Source organism: Gopherus flavomarginatus, chromosome 9, assembly GCF_025201925.1.
Source record: "Gopherus flavomarginatus isolate rGopFla2 chromosome 9, rGopFla2.mat.asm, whole genome shotgun sequence".
In the NCBI taxonomy this organism is placed as follows: Eukaryota; Metazoa; Chordata; order Testudines; family Testudinidae; genus Gopherus; species Gopherus flavomarginatus.
The window spans coordinates 33,489,080-33,504,568 of record NC_066625.1 but is presented as its reverse complement, the minus strand read 5'-3'; the positions used below and the strand labels follow the sequence as shown (position 1 = coordinate 33,504,568).

The 15,489-nt window shown below is 43.6% G+C and overlaps 1 protein-coding gene across 3 annotated transcripts; it reads left to right on the top strand.

Moving 5' to 3' along the window:
• Positions 1-7,314: 7,314 nt before the first annotated feature.
• LOC127058377 (zinc finger protein 501-like) lies at positions 7,315-15,303 on the top strand. 3 transcript variants are annotated; one of them, XM_050968375.1, is made up of 3 exons: positions 7,315-7,415; positions 9,416-9,622; positions 10,367-15,303. In XM_050968375.1, exons 2-3 carry the CDS (start codon positions 9,601-9,603, stop codon positions 11,560-11,562), a joined length of 1,218 nt encoding a protein of 405 aa, XP_050824332.1. In that variant the 5' UTR covers positions 7,315-7,415; positions 9,416-9,600; the 3' UTR covers positions 11,563-15,303. The 3 variants fall into 3 exon arrangements, with proteins under 3 accessions (XP_050824332.1, XP_050824335.1, XP_050824334.1); XM_050968378.1 differs by having other exon boundaries at positions 7,323-7,415; positions 9,504-9,622; XM_050968377.1 differs by lacking the exon at positions 7,315-7,415 and adding an exon at positions 8,362-8,643.
• The last annotated feature ends 186 nt before the right edge of the window (positions 15,304-15,489 follow it).

Below are 15,489 nucleotides of genomic sequence, written 5' to 3'. Positions count from 1 at the left end.
CTGAAAGTCATTTCTCTATCCATATATATATATCATTAATGCATATGAAGTTATGAGAATTATGTTGTATGGTGGTCACTAATACATGCTGTATGTTGGGGAATCAGCCAGACACTAGTTCCCCAGAAGCAACAGCAAGGAAAGTAGCCAACACGTGAGTGTGGTGTCAATCAACTCAACAACCATTGTCCAGCAAGGGATCTACAAGGCAATGACTCACCTGTATGAGGCCACACCAGGGGAATTGCTCAACCTTGCCAGGAGACTCAGCAATGCGCCCAGACAAGCCTGGACTTGTGTTTTCCAAGCATGTGGACTGAGGGTATAAAACAAACACAGTGGCCACGTGTTTGCAAGCCCGTGCCACGGAGAGCACAAACCCATCTACCTATTTTTCTTTCCCTTCCTGCCCCTGTCTGCCCAGTGAACCATCCCCTACCCCACTCCCCAACCCTGTTTGTTTGCTCAAAATGGCAGCCAGCAGCATAGTGCAGCCACAACCTCTACCTCACCCCCGCTCCTCTCCCACAGCATAGTTTAATAATGAAAATGTGATAATGAAAAATTCTGGGAAGTTCAACTGTTTGAGACAGTGGTTACAGGAAAAGAAGTTCATTTAGTATTCTCAGTTTACGTGAAGTAGACATGGGCATTGCATAGTCATACCGGCACTAAGACTACAGCTCCCTTAGCGATAGCAATGCTCTTAACGGCTTTTCACAGACATGCAAAAAAGACTGAAAACAGCGAATGCTTCAGTCAGTAAATGCAAAACCTCCATTTTTTTTCTGCACTTTCATCATGTCTGCAGGGGAAATAAAGCAAAATCTGAGACTGAGAAATTGCTGGTTATGAGGGATAGCTGCATGAACATGCTTCCCAGTATAACCCGCAATTTCCTTCCACTCCTGCAGCACCTCTGGATTGGGGGGGGGCGGGCGGGGGCAAACTGTAATGGGGTGTACTGACAGGAGGAAGGAGAGTCTCTCCTGTTTACAAGCAAGCAGCTTGTTCACAACCCTTTATGATATGAGGCACTGCAGGTTGGGATACTGCAGGTTGGTACACTCCCACTGCAGCTCTGGAGCTAATTCAACGCATATTTCCAAAAAATCACTTTTGTCATCCCGAAATTCTCTTGTCGCTGTTGGTCATCCTAGGTCTGCGGAGCAATCCTTTCCCACCAATCAATACTGTTTTCCCAAGCCCAGAAACAGCACTGTATCATGTGAAACTGCCCCAGGAACTGCTCTTATAGTAGCAGTTGCTTGGTATTACCCCCTTCTTCATCATCCTTGTCCTACTTCCTCCACCACCATTGAAGCTGTTGCTGATGGAGGATCTGCTGCTGCTACCACATCATCTGCTTGGTGGTGTGGTGGGTAAAGTCCAAAGCTTAAGCCACGTGACTTTGAGAGCTGAAATACACCCCAAGCAGCCTCTGTGTATTTTTGGTTGCCAGCATAGTGGTGTGAAACATTGTTGGGTCCATGCTGGCAATTAGAAAATGGTGCTAGCATGCCCAGAAAGAGGAAGCATTGGACAGAGAGTGTGGAATCATGGGATTTTAAAAATTTGACCCTAAATCCCATAATGCCACTGGCTTCTGCTTTGCTTCCTCTATATGCATCCCACAATGTGCAGTGAGAAAAATCCCAGTATGCACACAGCTCAGCAGTAAAGCAAAGGATCAGGGGATATCCTCCAAGAGACTCATGCCACATGCTTAGTATGCAGCAGATCCCCACCGTGTGCACACCGTAATGTGAACTGAAGTGAGTTATACGTGACAGCTAGTGGTGTTCTATTATTTTCTTTCTTGGGCCTGTCCTGTAGTAGATTGCTTCTGGCTACCTACAGCCCCCAACTAAAACCTCTCCAGTGCATCATCAAAGATCTACAACCTATCCTTAAAGATGATCCCTCACTCTCACAGATCTTGGGAGACAGGCCAGTCCTCGCTTATAGACAGCCTCCCAACCTGAAGCAAATACTCACTGGCAACCGCACACCGTACAACATAAACACTAACCCAGGAACCTATCCTTGCAACAAAGCCCGATGCCAGCTCTGTCCACATATCTATTCAAGTGACACCATCATAGGACCTAATCACATCAGCCACGCCATCAGACGCTCGTTCACCTGCACATCTACCAATGTGATATATGCCATCATGTGCCAGCAATGCCCCTCTGCCATGTACATTGGCCAAACCGGACAGTCTCTATGCAAAAGAATAAATGGACACAAATCTGACATCAGGAATCATAACATTCAAAAACCAGTGGGAGAACACTTCAACCTTTCTAACCACTCAGTGACAGACTTGAAGGTGGCAATTTTGCAACAAAAAAACTTCAAAAATGGACTCCAAAGAGAGACTGCTGAACTCGAATTAATATGCAAATTAGATACAATTAACTTAGGTTTAAACAGAGACTGGGAATGATTGGGTCATTACACCAAATGAATCTATTTCCCTATGTTAAGTTCTCCTCACACCTTCTATGGGTCATCTCAATTATCACTTCAAAAGTTTTTTTTTCTCCTGCTGACGAGAGGTCATCTCAATTGATTAGACTCCTCCTGTTGGTATGCATATTTCCACCTTTTCATGTTCTCTGTATGTATAAATGTCTCCTGTCTGTATGTTCCATTCTATGCATCTGAAAAAGTGAGCTGTAGGTCATGAAAGCTTATGCTGAAATAAATTTATTAGTCTCTAAGGTGCCACAAGTACTCCTGTTCTTTTTTTGCGGATACAGACTAACACGGCTGCTACTCTGAAAGGAATAAAAAAGTACATCAAGTAGACACTACGGTGGTGGGGACACATACGTTCCTGGATCAATAAGAGGAGGTTGTTCTTGGGGCTGGAAGTGCATAATTAATTGCTGGAGTGGGGGAAAGGCTGAGGTGGGATGCAGAATTAATTAAATAGAATATGCGTTTGGGGAGAAGCTGTGAATTCTCTGTGCCATCAGGCAGCGTTTTAGACAAAACTGTTATGATTTGATCTCAGCTGGGTCGTGTAGCGAGAGCTCCTACAACATGGGCCAAAATCCCCTTGTTCAATACCAGTGATACTCAGACTGCGGCTCACGAGTGGAAAGTGGTTCTTTAATGTGCCTCCTTTGGCTCTTTGCAGCACATGATATTAAAACACTGTGTGATTTAATTACAGTAGAACCTCAGCATTATGAACACCAGAGTTACAAACTGACCGGTCAACCACAGACCTCCTTTGGAAGCAGAAGTACGCAGTCAGGCAGCAGAGATGAAATAAAAAAGCAAATACTGTACAGCACAGTATTGCGTTAATGAAAACTAAAGGGAAAAGCTAAAAAAAGGATTGACAAAGTAGGGAAACAGTTTCTGTGCTTATTTCATTTAACTTAAGATGGTTAAAAATCATCATTTTTCTTCTGCATAGTAACGTTTCAAAGCTGTAGTAAGTCAATATTCAGTTGCAAATGTTTGAAAGAACCAACATAACATTTTGTTCAAAGTTACAAAGATTTCAGAGCTACAAACAACCTTCATTCCCAAGGTATTCGTCCCGCTGAGGTTCTACAGTATTAACCAATTAAGTTATCAACTTGTACTGTTATTAATTTATTTGCTGTGAATATAATATATATAAACTAAATAGTTCCCTGAGCATGCTGTTTTTAAAGATGAATAGTAGCATAGTGAATGAAACAATGAATTCACACTACTGAGGTCTGAGTATCACTGTTCTGTACATTTGGGAGAAGGGGCAGCTCTGAAATTGTTGCACACACTGGGGATGGGCAGGAGGAATCCAAACATCAAAAGATAGTCCAAAACCATGATATAATATATTTTTAAATCTCTCGATTTTGTGGGGGGTCTGACTCATGATTTTGAACTTTTGAGGTTGGCAATACTGTGGTTACTCCCTCGGCCTTCCTATGTTGGGCCCACTGCACAGCCAGTGTTGCCTATTCAGTGAATGAAATAGTGGCCTCTGGTGACTAACAGGGTACCTGCTGGCACTTGAAAAATTTTGACTGTAGCTGATCATATCACTAAGCTACATTTAGAAATGCCCCCAAAATAGGAGCGCTTGGGATAATATCACAGGTACTGGCATAGAATCATAGGACTAGAAGGGACCTTGAGAGGTCATCTAGTCCAGTTCCCTACACTCGTGGAAGGACTATGTATTATCTAGACCATTCCTGACAGGTGTTAGTCTAACCTGCTCTTAAAAATCCCCGAAGCTGGGGATTCCACAACCTCCCTAGGCAATTTATTCCAGTGCTTAACCACCCTGACAGTTAGGAAGTTTCTCCTAATGTCCAGCCTAACCCTCATTGCTGCAATTTAAGCCCGTTGCTTCTTATCCTACCTCAGAGGTTAAGAAGAACAATTCTTATCCCTCCCCCCAACAACCTTTTATGTATTTGAAAACTGTTATCATGTCCCCTCTCAATCTTTTCTTTTCCAGACTAAGCAAACCCATTTTTTTTCAATCTTCCCTCATAGGTCATGTTTTCTAGACCTTTAATCATTCTTTTGTTGCTCTTCTCTGGGCTTTCTCCAGTTTGTTCACAGCTTTCCTTAAATGTGGTGCCCAGAACTGGACACAATACTCCAGTTGAGGCCTGATCAGCCTGGAGTAGAGCAGAAGAATTACTTCTCGTGTCTTGCTTACAACAGTCCTGCTAATACTTCCCAGAATGATGGTCACTGTTTTGCAACAGTGTTACACTGTTGACTCATATTTAGCTTGTGGTCCACTATGACCCCCCAGATCCCTTTCTGCAGTACTCCTTCCTAGGCAGTCATTTCCCATTTACTGAAGTATTACCTTAAATCTCGTCTGTCTCTACCATTGCTTCACTGGAGAGCTTTACCTAGAATTCTCCCCAGCTTCCTAAGACAGATTTAAAGAACAGAACTTATATTTAACAAATTACAACAAAAAGATCCAGATGAGAAAGCAGTTTCAGCACTCATCCAGATCTGGTCTTGAGAGGTGAGCTTTGTTTGGTGATTTCATCTAGATTATCAAATCCCAAAGGTGTCGCCTTCTTTTCAGTTAGTTCAGGATTTATTCACAACAGCATTTGCTCCTGTCACTAAAATTGTGATGGGAGTCCCATTGCTATCAGGGTCCCACAGTAATTCAGCTGGGTTTGGAATGAGCTGAAGATGCTGCCATTTCTTTTGCGCTTAGTGCCTTGATCCCTGTAGGATCTTAGAGTACACGTTTTCCGTCCACTAACAACAGCTGGTGATGTCAATAGTTTTCCTCATTCATTTTTTTCAGAACTGATCTCCTGGTTTTCTTAAACTTGGACATGCTTTGTTCTGCATTCTAAACATCCCTCCCTTTTGGGGTCTGGTGCTATCTTGTGTTATCTCTGCCATTTTAGATCTATACAAGTGGCATATTATTGCCCTTTGCTGAAGTCCCCAGGTGTGTGGAGAGCCCTGAATTTTCTACAGGAGGCACAACACATTTCCAAGCACATCTGACTTTTCCAAGAGCTATTTCCCTCCCGTGTACATGAAATGTCCTCCCAATATATAGGAGACACAAGGTGGCTGAAGTAATACTTTTTAGTGGAGCAACTTCTGTTGGTGAAAGAGACCTCCCTATATATGGACAGGAGTTGGGTTTAAAATCATGAAGAGTTCTTAATAGCAAATAATAAGTGAAGCTATGACAAAATCGTGCTCTTGCTCATTTCTCCTCCTCTAAACAGGATTTCCTACTCCCAAAACTGACAAGATCTCCTACATGCAATAAGCGAACAAGTAAAGCCATGGCTTTACAGGGCTATGAGGAAGGGTCATTCCTGACTGGCACCTAAAAATTAAGGGCTGAAAGTTAGAATATGCCAGATAGAAAGTTGCCCCTGCAGTCTCAGTTTGGTCTCCTTCTGTGTACGCATTATAACGCAGTCTTTAATTCCATGATAACATGCTTTTTCTTCAGGACCCCTGCCTCATGCAGTGCACAGCAGGGACTCACACAGAAGCAGAATTAAAGAATTAAATCTGGAATTTTCCAACTTTGGCGTGCTTGAATTTACAACCTAATTTTTAACATTTTTATATGTAATATGATTTGAGCACTGTCTTTACTCTAGCTTTTTTTGTTTTCTGATATAAAATAGATATTGTATGTTGCAGGCTTTTACAGTTGTATTTGCTACTTGTATGGGGGAACTTGAAACATGAAAACAATACCATTATATTATTAGTTTATTCTATTTTCCTGAGTCTTTGTCCAGATTGCTCATAGCCTTACGTTGGTGAGGAGAAGGGAGAAAACAAGGAGCCACTCCTGAGCTTTTCATCATGTCTTTTTGCAAAGACAAGAATGTCATCATTGTATTTCAGCACAGTATTCAGAGGACTCATTGTCTCCAAATCTCTTGCAGTTTCCGCAGCCAACAGTATTCCAAATGACAATTTTTGATAGATCCAGAGGCCAATGTGAGTATAACATGTGGTGATGTGGCTAGGGTGTAGTTCTCAGATGGTAACTCTTAACATTGTCCAGTTTTGAGAAGAATGCAGCTCCATTATAGTCATATTAATACACTGTCCAGAGTGGGTCTAATATGGCATTCGCATTGAACTGCAACATTCAGCCAATGCATGGCATACTGTAGCTTTCGTTTGTCTTCTGGGGATTACTTCTTTTGGAGATATTAATGGGAAAGTTCTTTCTCTTTCTGATCTTCCCAGTTACCTTAATTTCTTCTCAGTTACATTTTCTGACATGAAAGAGAACGCTCAGGTAGTCTTGATTTAGAGATCTGATGTATCTCTATGTAAATGAACCTGGAAATCCTTTGTTTTACCAAAGCCATAAAATAGACTCTTGTCCTCTAATAGTCTACAAATGTTGTATTTTATTGTTATCAGAATTTTGACCAATCGTATTTACAACATTTTTTATTTTAGTGTATAAGCAAATAAACATACATGTGATCCTCGAATGACACAGAACTCATTGCTTCTGTGACCAGTGCAACCCTTTTTCACTGTTTTGTTGAATGAACCCATCAAACGTAGCGATTTCTAACTTCCATACGATAAAATCATTCTTTTTGTTGGCACTAATTTAGTCTTGTTCAGAGCAGGGAGCGGTTACGCTTTTGCCTATTATTTAACATTAAAAGAACAACAAAATGAGCCTGTGGTTGCAGCTAGACACATCCCTGGTTCGGTTCTGGGAGAAAGGGAGTCTGCGAGTTGCTGCTATTGTCACATGACAATTCCTGGTTCCTTAGCGTTACGGCTGTCACGTGAGAAAGGCTAGTGCTGCTGCAGCTGCTGAGACTGATGTGTGCTGTGCTGCCGCTGCCTCGTTTTTCCCAGGAGCCGGAGCACGCTAGCTGCTGTTCACTCTCTTCCTGTTTTGCATGGTAAGATTTTTCTGTTCCAAGCAAGGTGGGGGACAGTCACTAGCTTCCTTCGGAGCTGAAGACTCCAGGTAACCGAAAGAACTTGGGGAACGTGACTGTAGAACTGCCCCTTCCACCTCCATGTGTGACTGTACGTCTCAGGTCTGCTGACTTTACTGGCACACACAGGTTTTTGGCCCTGTTAGCACTTGCAGGAACCAATCCAGGTGCGGGAGAGCCAATGCCCCCGGAAATGGGAGTCACCAAATCTCCCAGCAGAGTGGGAGGAGATAGAAAGGAAGAGAGACTGAAAGAGACAGGAAAAATAATGAGAAGTGAGGAGCTCCCAGTGCTGCCCAGTCCTGTTACTGCATCATCACTGTGCAGATTGAGAGGAGCAGAGTAAAAAGGCAGTGCCCTATCTCTGCCTGGTAACCATGCTGCAAAGGAAATGTACTGCTCTTAGGGACATTATCAGGGAAACTCCCCACAGTGTAGCGTTTTATTCTGCTCCTCTACAGACATTTGTTCAGTCTGTTAAAGGGAGGTTACAGAAATGTCTTGGTTCATTCAGTCCCAGAGAAGATGCTAGGTCTGCATTGTAGTAAAGGGACCAAGCAGTTTTCAATATCAGAGTTTAGAATATCTGCGCCCAAGGAAAGCCTGAGACTTTAACTTTAAAATGGACCAAAACCCTTTATCACCCTAACAGGTTGTAGATCAGCTTCCTGTGTGTCACTCCAGATCACCTGTTATATTAATTTAGATGGAATATATGTTAAGATAACCCAGTCTCTAAACAGTAAGAAGGTCTGAGGTTTGGTATACAGAGACCTCAGCCTGCTTAGTACAATGGCAAATGCACCTTTTTAACCTTTTATTAAAGATACAAAAAAGGAAAATCAATTAAAGTGTTGAAATGTAAATATTAAGTAAGGCTTTCATTTTAACAACATATCTTCTTCCCTTTCTCTCTAGCTGGAGAGAGCTTTAGAAGCAACCCCCCCCCCTTGTTTGACAGTCTCGTAGATAGTATCAAAGATGATAATAACTATCCTTTGGGGAAAAGACAAGAAGTTAATTGAGGCAGGCTAGAGCTATTGTGTTAAAGATCCATCCCATTTCATCTCAGGTAGTATTTTGGATTCAGCTAGAGCTGGTAGGGAAGGTGATGTCATTTGGATCCCTCTTGCTGGCCTGGTCTGGTCAGGACATCTCTCAGGATGACAAAAACCCAGCGTCCCAAAAGGTGTGTGGGGGTGTGTGTGTGTGGCAGCCATGATGGTGAAGCTTGCTTCAGTGGTCTCTCTCTGTTCTTCTATCTATTCTAGTCCTCCCAAAGTCTCTTTCTTTAAGGACCGAAAAAGAGAGTGATCAGTGACGTGAGGAAGCAGCCATGTGTTTAACCTAGGCAGGGCAGGGCCTTTAAGGTGAAAGGGAAGGGGCCCTCTGCAAAGACATTGTACAGGAGAATGACCATATTCTGCTATCAGTGGTGAAGGATTTGTTTGTCCATATTTAGTAGGAGCTTTGTGGTCTCTGGTGTTCCCAGGGTGACTTCAGCTCTGGGTTCTTCTCTGGTTCCTGGAAGGTGGAAACATTCTATGCAATATCTTTCAAGCAGCCCACAAATAACTGAGTAATTTGTGTTTGAATTTCTCTCTCCTTTGGTTTTCTTTCTCGCTTGCTTGCTTGCTTGCTTGCTTGCGGCATTTAGAAGGGAGGGGGGAGGAGCCAGGACACAGCATGCAAAGTAAAGGGGAAGGAGGTGGTGGGGGAGAAGAGGTGGGTCAAGGGTGGAGGCTTGGGGGAAGGGGTGGAGTGGGCAGGCTGAGGGTTGAGCCCCCCGCCCCTGGTGCTTGCAGAGTAGGGGAAGCTGCCCTGGAACGTAGTCCGCCCCATTTACATTAATTCTTATGGGGAAATTGGATTCGCTTAACATCATTTCACTTGAAGTCATATTTTTCAGGAACATAACTACAACGTTAAGTGAGGATTTACTGTATTTCCTTTCCATGCAGATAAAATGTCCCCTCCAGCAAAGAGAGGGGCAGGATTTTTTGTAGCAAGATGTGACAAATCCTGGTCTTGCTCATTTTTCCTACCCAGAGCAGAATTTCCAATTCAAAAACTGGACATAATCTCCCTCATAGAACGAGAGGAAGAGCCGTGAAGTCCTGATCTCCAGGGTTACGAGGAAAAGGATATGCTGAGTGGCACCTGTGCAGGTGAGGAATAAGCTAAACTGTCTGGAGAACTGTCAGTGAGTTGAATGAAACTCTGGAATTCCCCCAGAAATGCTGTGAGCTCACACCATTTTGTCCCACTATTGTAACCAATACTCAAGTTCTCAAGACAGATATCTCTGAGGGCTTCCCAGCTATACTGATTGACTTCAGGTGGGAGTCTGTGACCTCATTTTTTTTCTTCTGAGAGTTCAGAAGGAATGTGAAAGGAGAATAGGGCCTCTCCCTCTCTTTTGTGGAAGAATCTGCTCTCAGTTCATGATTTTAGTCCTGTTTGAAACCTGGAACCCTTCTAGTCCTGAAACCCTCTTTCAAGCTAGACGGTGAGCGCTCTGGGACAGGGACTCTACTTATTGGTTGTTTGTACAGTGCCTAGGGCAGTGGAACCCTGATCCTTGATTGTGTGTCCCTGGAGCTGCGGTCAACTTGATTTCATTTAATTAACTAAATTTTAAAAAATCAATTCTCTCTTTAAACAATATAACTTAATTTATAACATTTCCTATACATTTGTTAATGGTGCTTTTCTGCTCTACTGTATATTCAGAAGGTTCTTTTCAGTAGGCTTGAGGGCAGGACCACTCTTTTACTATCTTATGGGTTACCTGTAAAAACAGTAGGTACCACATGTTCATATGGAAATATGATATTCCCTGTCTGTTCCCTTTCCCAAGGTTTTCTTTCTCTCCAATGACTCATCTCTAGAGTCTCATTTTATTCTAACAGGTGATGGGATTGTGAATGAGAATGGGGAGGAGAATCTGCACCAGGACAGTCATGAGTCAGTGGAACCACATGACACATTATCAGGAGCATCCCAAAGGAATATTTCCCAGAGTCCTGAGCAGGATAAAGCCTGTGAGGGTCAGCACAGATCAGAAAGGCATCAAAGAACTCCTCCAGGGAAGAGACGATGTAAATCAACTGCATGTGAAATAGATTTTAGGAAACTGCCAGACATTATCCAGCTGGGAAATCCCAAGATGGAGAAACCAGTAATATGTGATGACTGTGGGAAAAGCTTCCGGCTGAGATCAAACCTCAGACAGCATCAAAGGATTCACACCGGAGAGAAACCTTTTGGATGTGCCGAGTGTGGGGAAAGTTTCCGGCAGCGCTCACACCTTATTCAGCATAAGACAAAGCACACGGGGGACAGACCCTATGAATGTACCGAGTGTGGGAAAAGCTTCAGTATGAGCTCAAAACTTATTCGGCATCAGATAATCCACACAGGAGAAAAACCCTATAAATGTGGTGAGTGTGGCAAGAGCTTCATTGGGAACTCACAGCTTATCCTGCACCAGAGAGTGCACACAGGTGAGAGACCCTACAAATGTGGTGACTGTGGGAAGAGCTTCAGTGTGAGCTCAGCTCTTACTCAACATCAGAGAACGCACACTGGAGAGAAACCTTATGAATGTGCCGAGTGTGGGGAAAGCTTCCGGCAGCGCTCACATCTTATTCAGCACCAGAGAATCCATACGGGTGAGAGACCCTATGAGTGTTCCAAGTGTGGGAAGAGCTTCAGTGTGAGCTCTGCCCTCATTCAGCATCAGAGATTCCACAAAGGGGAAAGACCTTATGAATGTGCTGAGTGTGGGAAAAGCTTCACAGTGAGCTCACACCTGATTCAGCACCGGAGAGTCCACACAGGGGAAAAGCCCTATGAATGTGCTGACTGTGGGAAAGGCTTCCTTTGGAGATCAGCCCTTCTTCGACATCAGAGAATCCACACAGGACAGAAGCCCTATGAGTGTACCGAGTGTGGGGAAAGCTTCCGTCAGAGCGCACACCTTATTCAGCATCAGAGAATCCACACTGGGGAGAAACCCTATGAATGTGCCAACTGTGGGAAGGGCTTCACTGTGAGCTCTGCTCTCATTCGACATCAGAGAATCCACATGGGAGGGAAACCCTAAAAACGGGGGCTGAAAGCTTCATGTCAGATATCCCTCCAGAGTCTCCCAATAGATAGTAGCCAGGCATGTTTCTTGCTTTGAGTCCATAAGGCTTTTCTCTTTTCACAGAGAATGAAAAATGCCTTGCTGAGGATGGTCAAGTTAAACAAAGAGGAAATGTTGGTGCAGGGAGATGAGTCATGTAGGGGCCTGAGGTGTGGAGAGGAATGTATGCTGGGAGCCAGAGCCAGAGACCAGGAGGCACTGTGGGCAGCGGGAGGATGGAGCATTTGGAGAGAAAAGAGAAGCTGTTAGTATAATTGGAGAGAAGTACCCCATGAGAACCAGGGCTGGAACTAACAAGGACTGTGCCAGGGGAAAGGACTGGTCCCAGCATCATTGGTTCCCCGTGTGGAGAAGCAGGAAGGGGTAGTGATCCAAGGGCTTGATGAGTCTTGGCAGTCTCCCCATCATATCATGAATCCTAGCTCCAGACAAGCAGCACCCTTCTCGGTTTTCCTGGTCAGGATGGCAGATAGATGACTCTATCCCGCTTAGGATCTTGGGATCTTGGTAGGATTTATCAAATGAAGATCTCAATCCCTTTTGTTTCAGTGACTGAATTCCCAGATTTTTGGTTATCTGTTATAAATTTCAACTTTGCCAGTATTCCAAGACTATTTCCAAATAGTTTTGGTGGAAGCAGGTGCTATTCCTGTACACAGATGCTCAGATTTCCTCCCAATAAATGCTGTCATACTGTCAATGACAGACAGTATATAAGTTTTTTGCCTTCAGAGGTGAAAGTAAGCTGGTCCCGTACGGTACGGTTTACTGGCAAGAGCCAGTACACAGCCGACCATACTGGCAGGGGGCAGCTTCCCCAGGCAGGCAATTTAAAAGGGCCCTGGGCTCCCAGCAGTGGCTGGAGCCCCTGGCCCTTTAAATTGCCACCAGAGCCCCAGGGCTTCCAGCTGCTGTTGCAGCTACAGCTACTATGGGGCTCCAGCAGTGATTTAAAGGTCCCCTTTTAGTTCTGCCACGCCTGCCCACATTATGAATAAAATACTATATGAATGGGACTGACTTTCTCCTATATGGAATGTGCTATAAACTAGGAAACCATGAGTTCTAGTCCCAGCTGTTCTGTTAATATATCTGCGTATTTCACAATTGTTTTGAGGAAAGACAACTATTATGTATCTGTTTCATTGTGATGATAACTGAGAGCTTGCACAATTTCACTTCAGGCAGAGATGGGAATAAAAACCAGGTCTCTGTTGTGAGAGACTCAGATATTTCCACTTTGCCACAATGCCTGTCAGAATGAGCGTGCCAAAACTGTGCTTGGCTATCTCTAACCACTAGACTGTAGTTTTCATATATTAATAAATGAAGGCCTGAAGGGACATCATGATCATCTAAGTCTGACTTCTTGCATAACACGGGCCAAAGAACCTCATCTAGTAATCTTTGCATCAAACCTATAACTTGTGTTTGAGCTAGAGCTGATGTTTTAGAAAGAATCCACCATGTCCCTAGGTAAGTTATGCCAATAGTTAATTAACCTCATGTTAAAAAGGTGCACCCTACTTCTAGTCTGAATTTGTCTAGTTTCAGCTTCAGAATGGATCTCATTCTGCCATTTTCTGACAGATTGTGTGGTGTATTGAAAATTGTGTTAAAATTATAACATATCACTTTAAATTCTTAGGGGTTTTCCTGGTCCTGCTTGCAGGTTAGTAGTGGTTGTGATGTTGCACTCCATATGTTTATGGAAATATGCTTATGAGTGTGAATGTAATGTAACTGGAATATGCTTTACGCAAAAGGTCTCTTGTAAGGTATCGTTACAAAGCTTATAATCTACTAAGTGTGTTCTTCCTATTTGTATGAATGTGTCATTCTTGTATCTGAAGCTGGAAATATGAAGTATTACTCTGAAATCCTGTTGTAATTATGCAAAGTGTGGGCCCCTAATGGTGGTTTGGACTCTTAATGGCTCCCATTAACCAGGACAATTGGTTGTAAATGGCTCTGTTTACTTGTAAGCCTTCCTGTGTTCCCGTGAGTCAGGCTGGAAAGAATGGAGGCTTAGGGTCTCACAGGACATGTGACTATGTCACCTGGTATTGGAATCCATCTTAAACCTGGTGTTTTTCCATTTAGAAGGACGGGTGGGGACCCAGAGAGTCAAAATATTCACGTCTTGTACCAAAGCCATAAAAAGGGGGTGGAACAGAACAAAGGGGGCTGCCAGTCATGAGAAATCTCCTACCTGAGAAATTACCACCTGATCTGGAACTCACAAGGACTGTGCCAGGGGAAAGGACTGGGCCCAGATTAGAAAGGAGTCTGGTCTGTGAAAGAAGCTTATTGGAACATCTCTGAGGGTGAGATTTACCTGTATTCAATTTCTTAAATGTATCAGGCTTAGACTTGGGTGTTTTATTTTGCTTGGTAACTTACTTTGTTCTGTCTGGTATTACTTGAAACCACTTAAATCCTACTTTTTATACTTAATAAAATCACTTTTGTTTATCAGTAAACCCAGAGTAAGTGATTAATATCTAGGAGACCAAATAGCTATGCATATCTCTGGATCAGTGTTACGGACAGTTTGAGTTTACCCTGTATAAGCTTTATACAGAGTAAATGGATTTATTTGGTGTTTGGATCTCATTGGGAACTGGGTATCTGTGTAGTGGAGATAGGTAACCTGCTGAGTGGTTTTCGGTTAAAGCCTACAGCTTTGGGGGCATGGTTCATATCTGCGTCTGTGTTGCAGCAGACTAGTGTGTCTGGCTCAACAAGGCAGGGTTCTGGAGTCCCAAGCCATCAGGAAAAATGGGCTCAGAGGTAATTTCAGCACATCAGGTGACAGTCCCAAGGGCTCTCTGTGACCAAACGCATCACAGTGGCCCTCTAGGGGAGTATGCTATCTGGGTCTTTCAGCAGTCAGTCTGCAAAGAGCCAACTAAGAGCAGGGGTTCTCAAACTTCATTGACCCCCTTCTGACAACAAAAATTACTACACGACCCCAGGAAGGGAGGCCAAAACCTGAGACCACCTGAGCCTTGCCACCACAGGTTGGGGAGCTAAAGACGAAGCCCAAGGGCTTCACCCCTGGGCAGGGGGTCTGTAGCCTTAGCCCCACTGCCCAAGGTGGTGCAGCTTGGGCTTTGGCCCCGGTCACAGACCCCAGCAAGTCTAATGCCAGCCATGGTGACCCCATTAAAACGGAGTCTCGACCCACTTTGGGGTCCCATCCCACAGTTTGAGAACCGCTGACTTAGAGCAAGGTGGGAGGAGTTGGGCCTCTCTGCCTTAGGGAGCAGCCAGGTTTTGGTTCTGGTTTGTGAAAGTTCTGGATCTTAAGAGATAAAGTAGTGTTACATTGCAACCTTCCAGAAGGATAAAAACATAAAATACTTCAGCTTCTCTATTTGTTTATTGTGAACGTAACAGATTAAAGAGCCAGCTATCAGAAATCTCTTCCCCATGTAAATATCTATAGACTGTGATTCAGTCAGCTCTTAACCCTCTCTTGGATAGACTAAATAGATTGATCTTCTTAGTTTCTCACTATATGGCATGTTTTCCAGAGCTCAGATAAGTCTTGTATGATTTTTCAACAATCCTTTCTGAAGTGTGGAAGACAGAAATGTATGCAGAATTCCAGTATCGGTCTCACCATTGCAGTATACAGAGGTAAAATCACCTCCCTTCTCCTTTTCCCTCCACCTTCATGCACAGAACATCCTCTCTCTTCAGGCATGAAATGGAACATGACATCTCTTGCCTATCCAGAGCCAGTAATAGAATCCAGGAATCCTGATCTCCAGCATTCCAATGCTGTCTCACAAATAACTGCTTACCCCACGAACAAGGTGTGTCATGGCCTTTTCTAGTGCATGGTCCACATGATGTCTAATAGCATGTTAAACC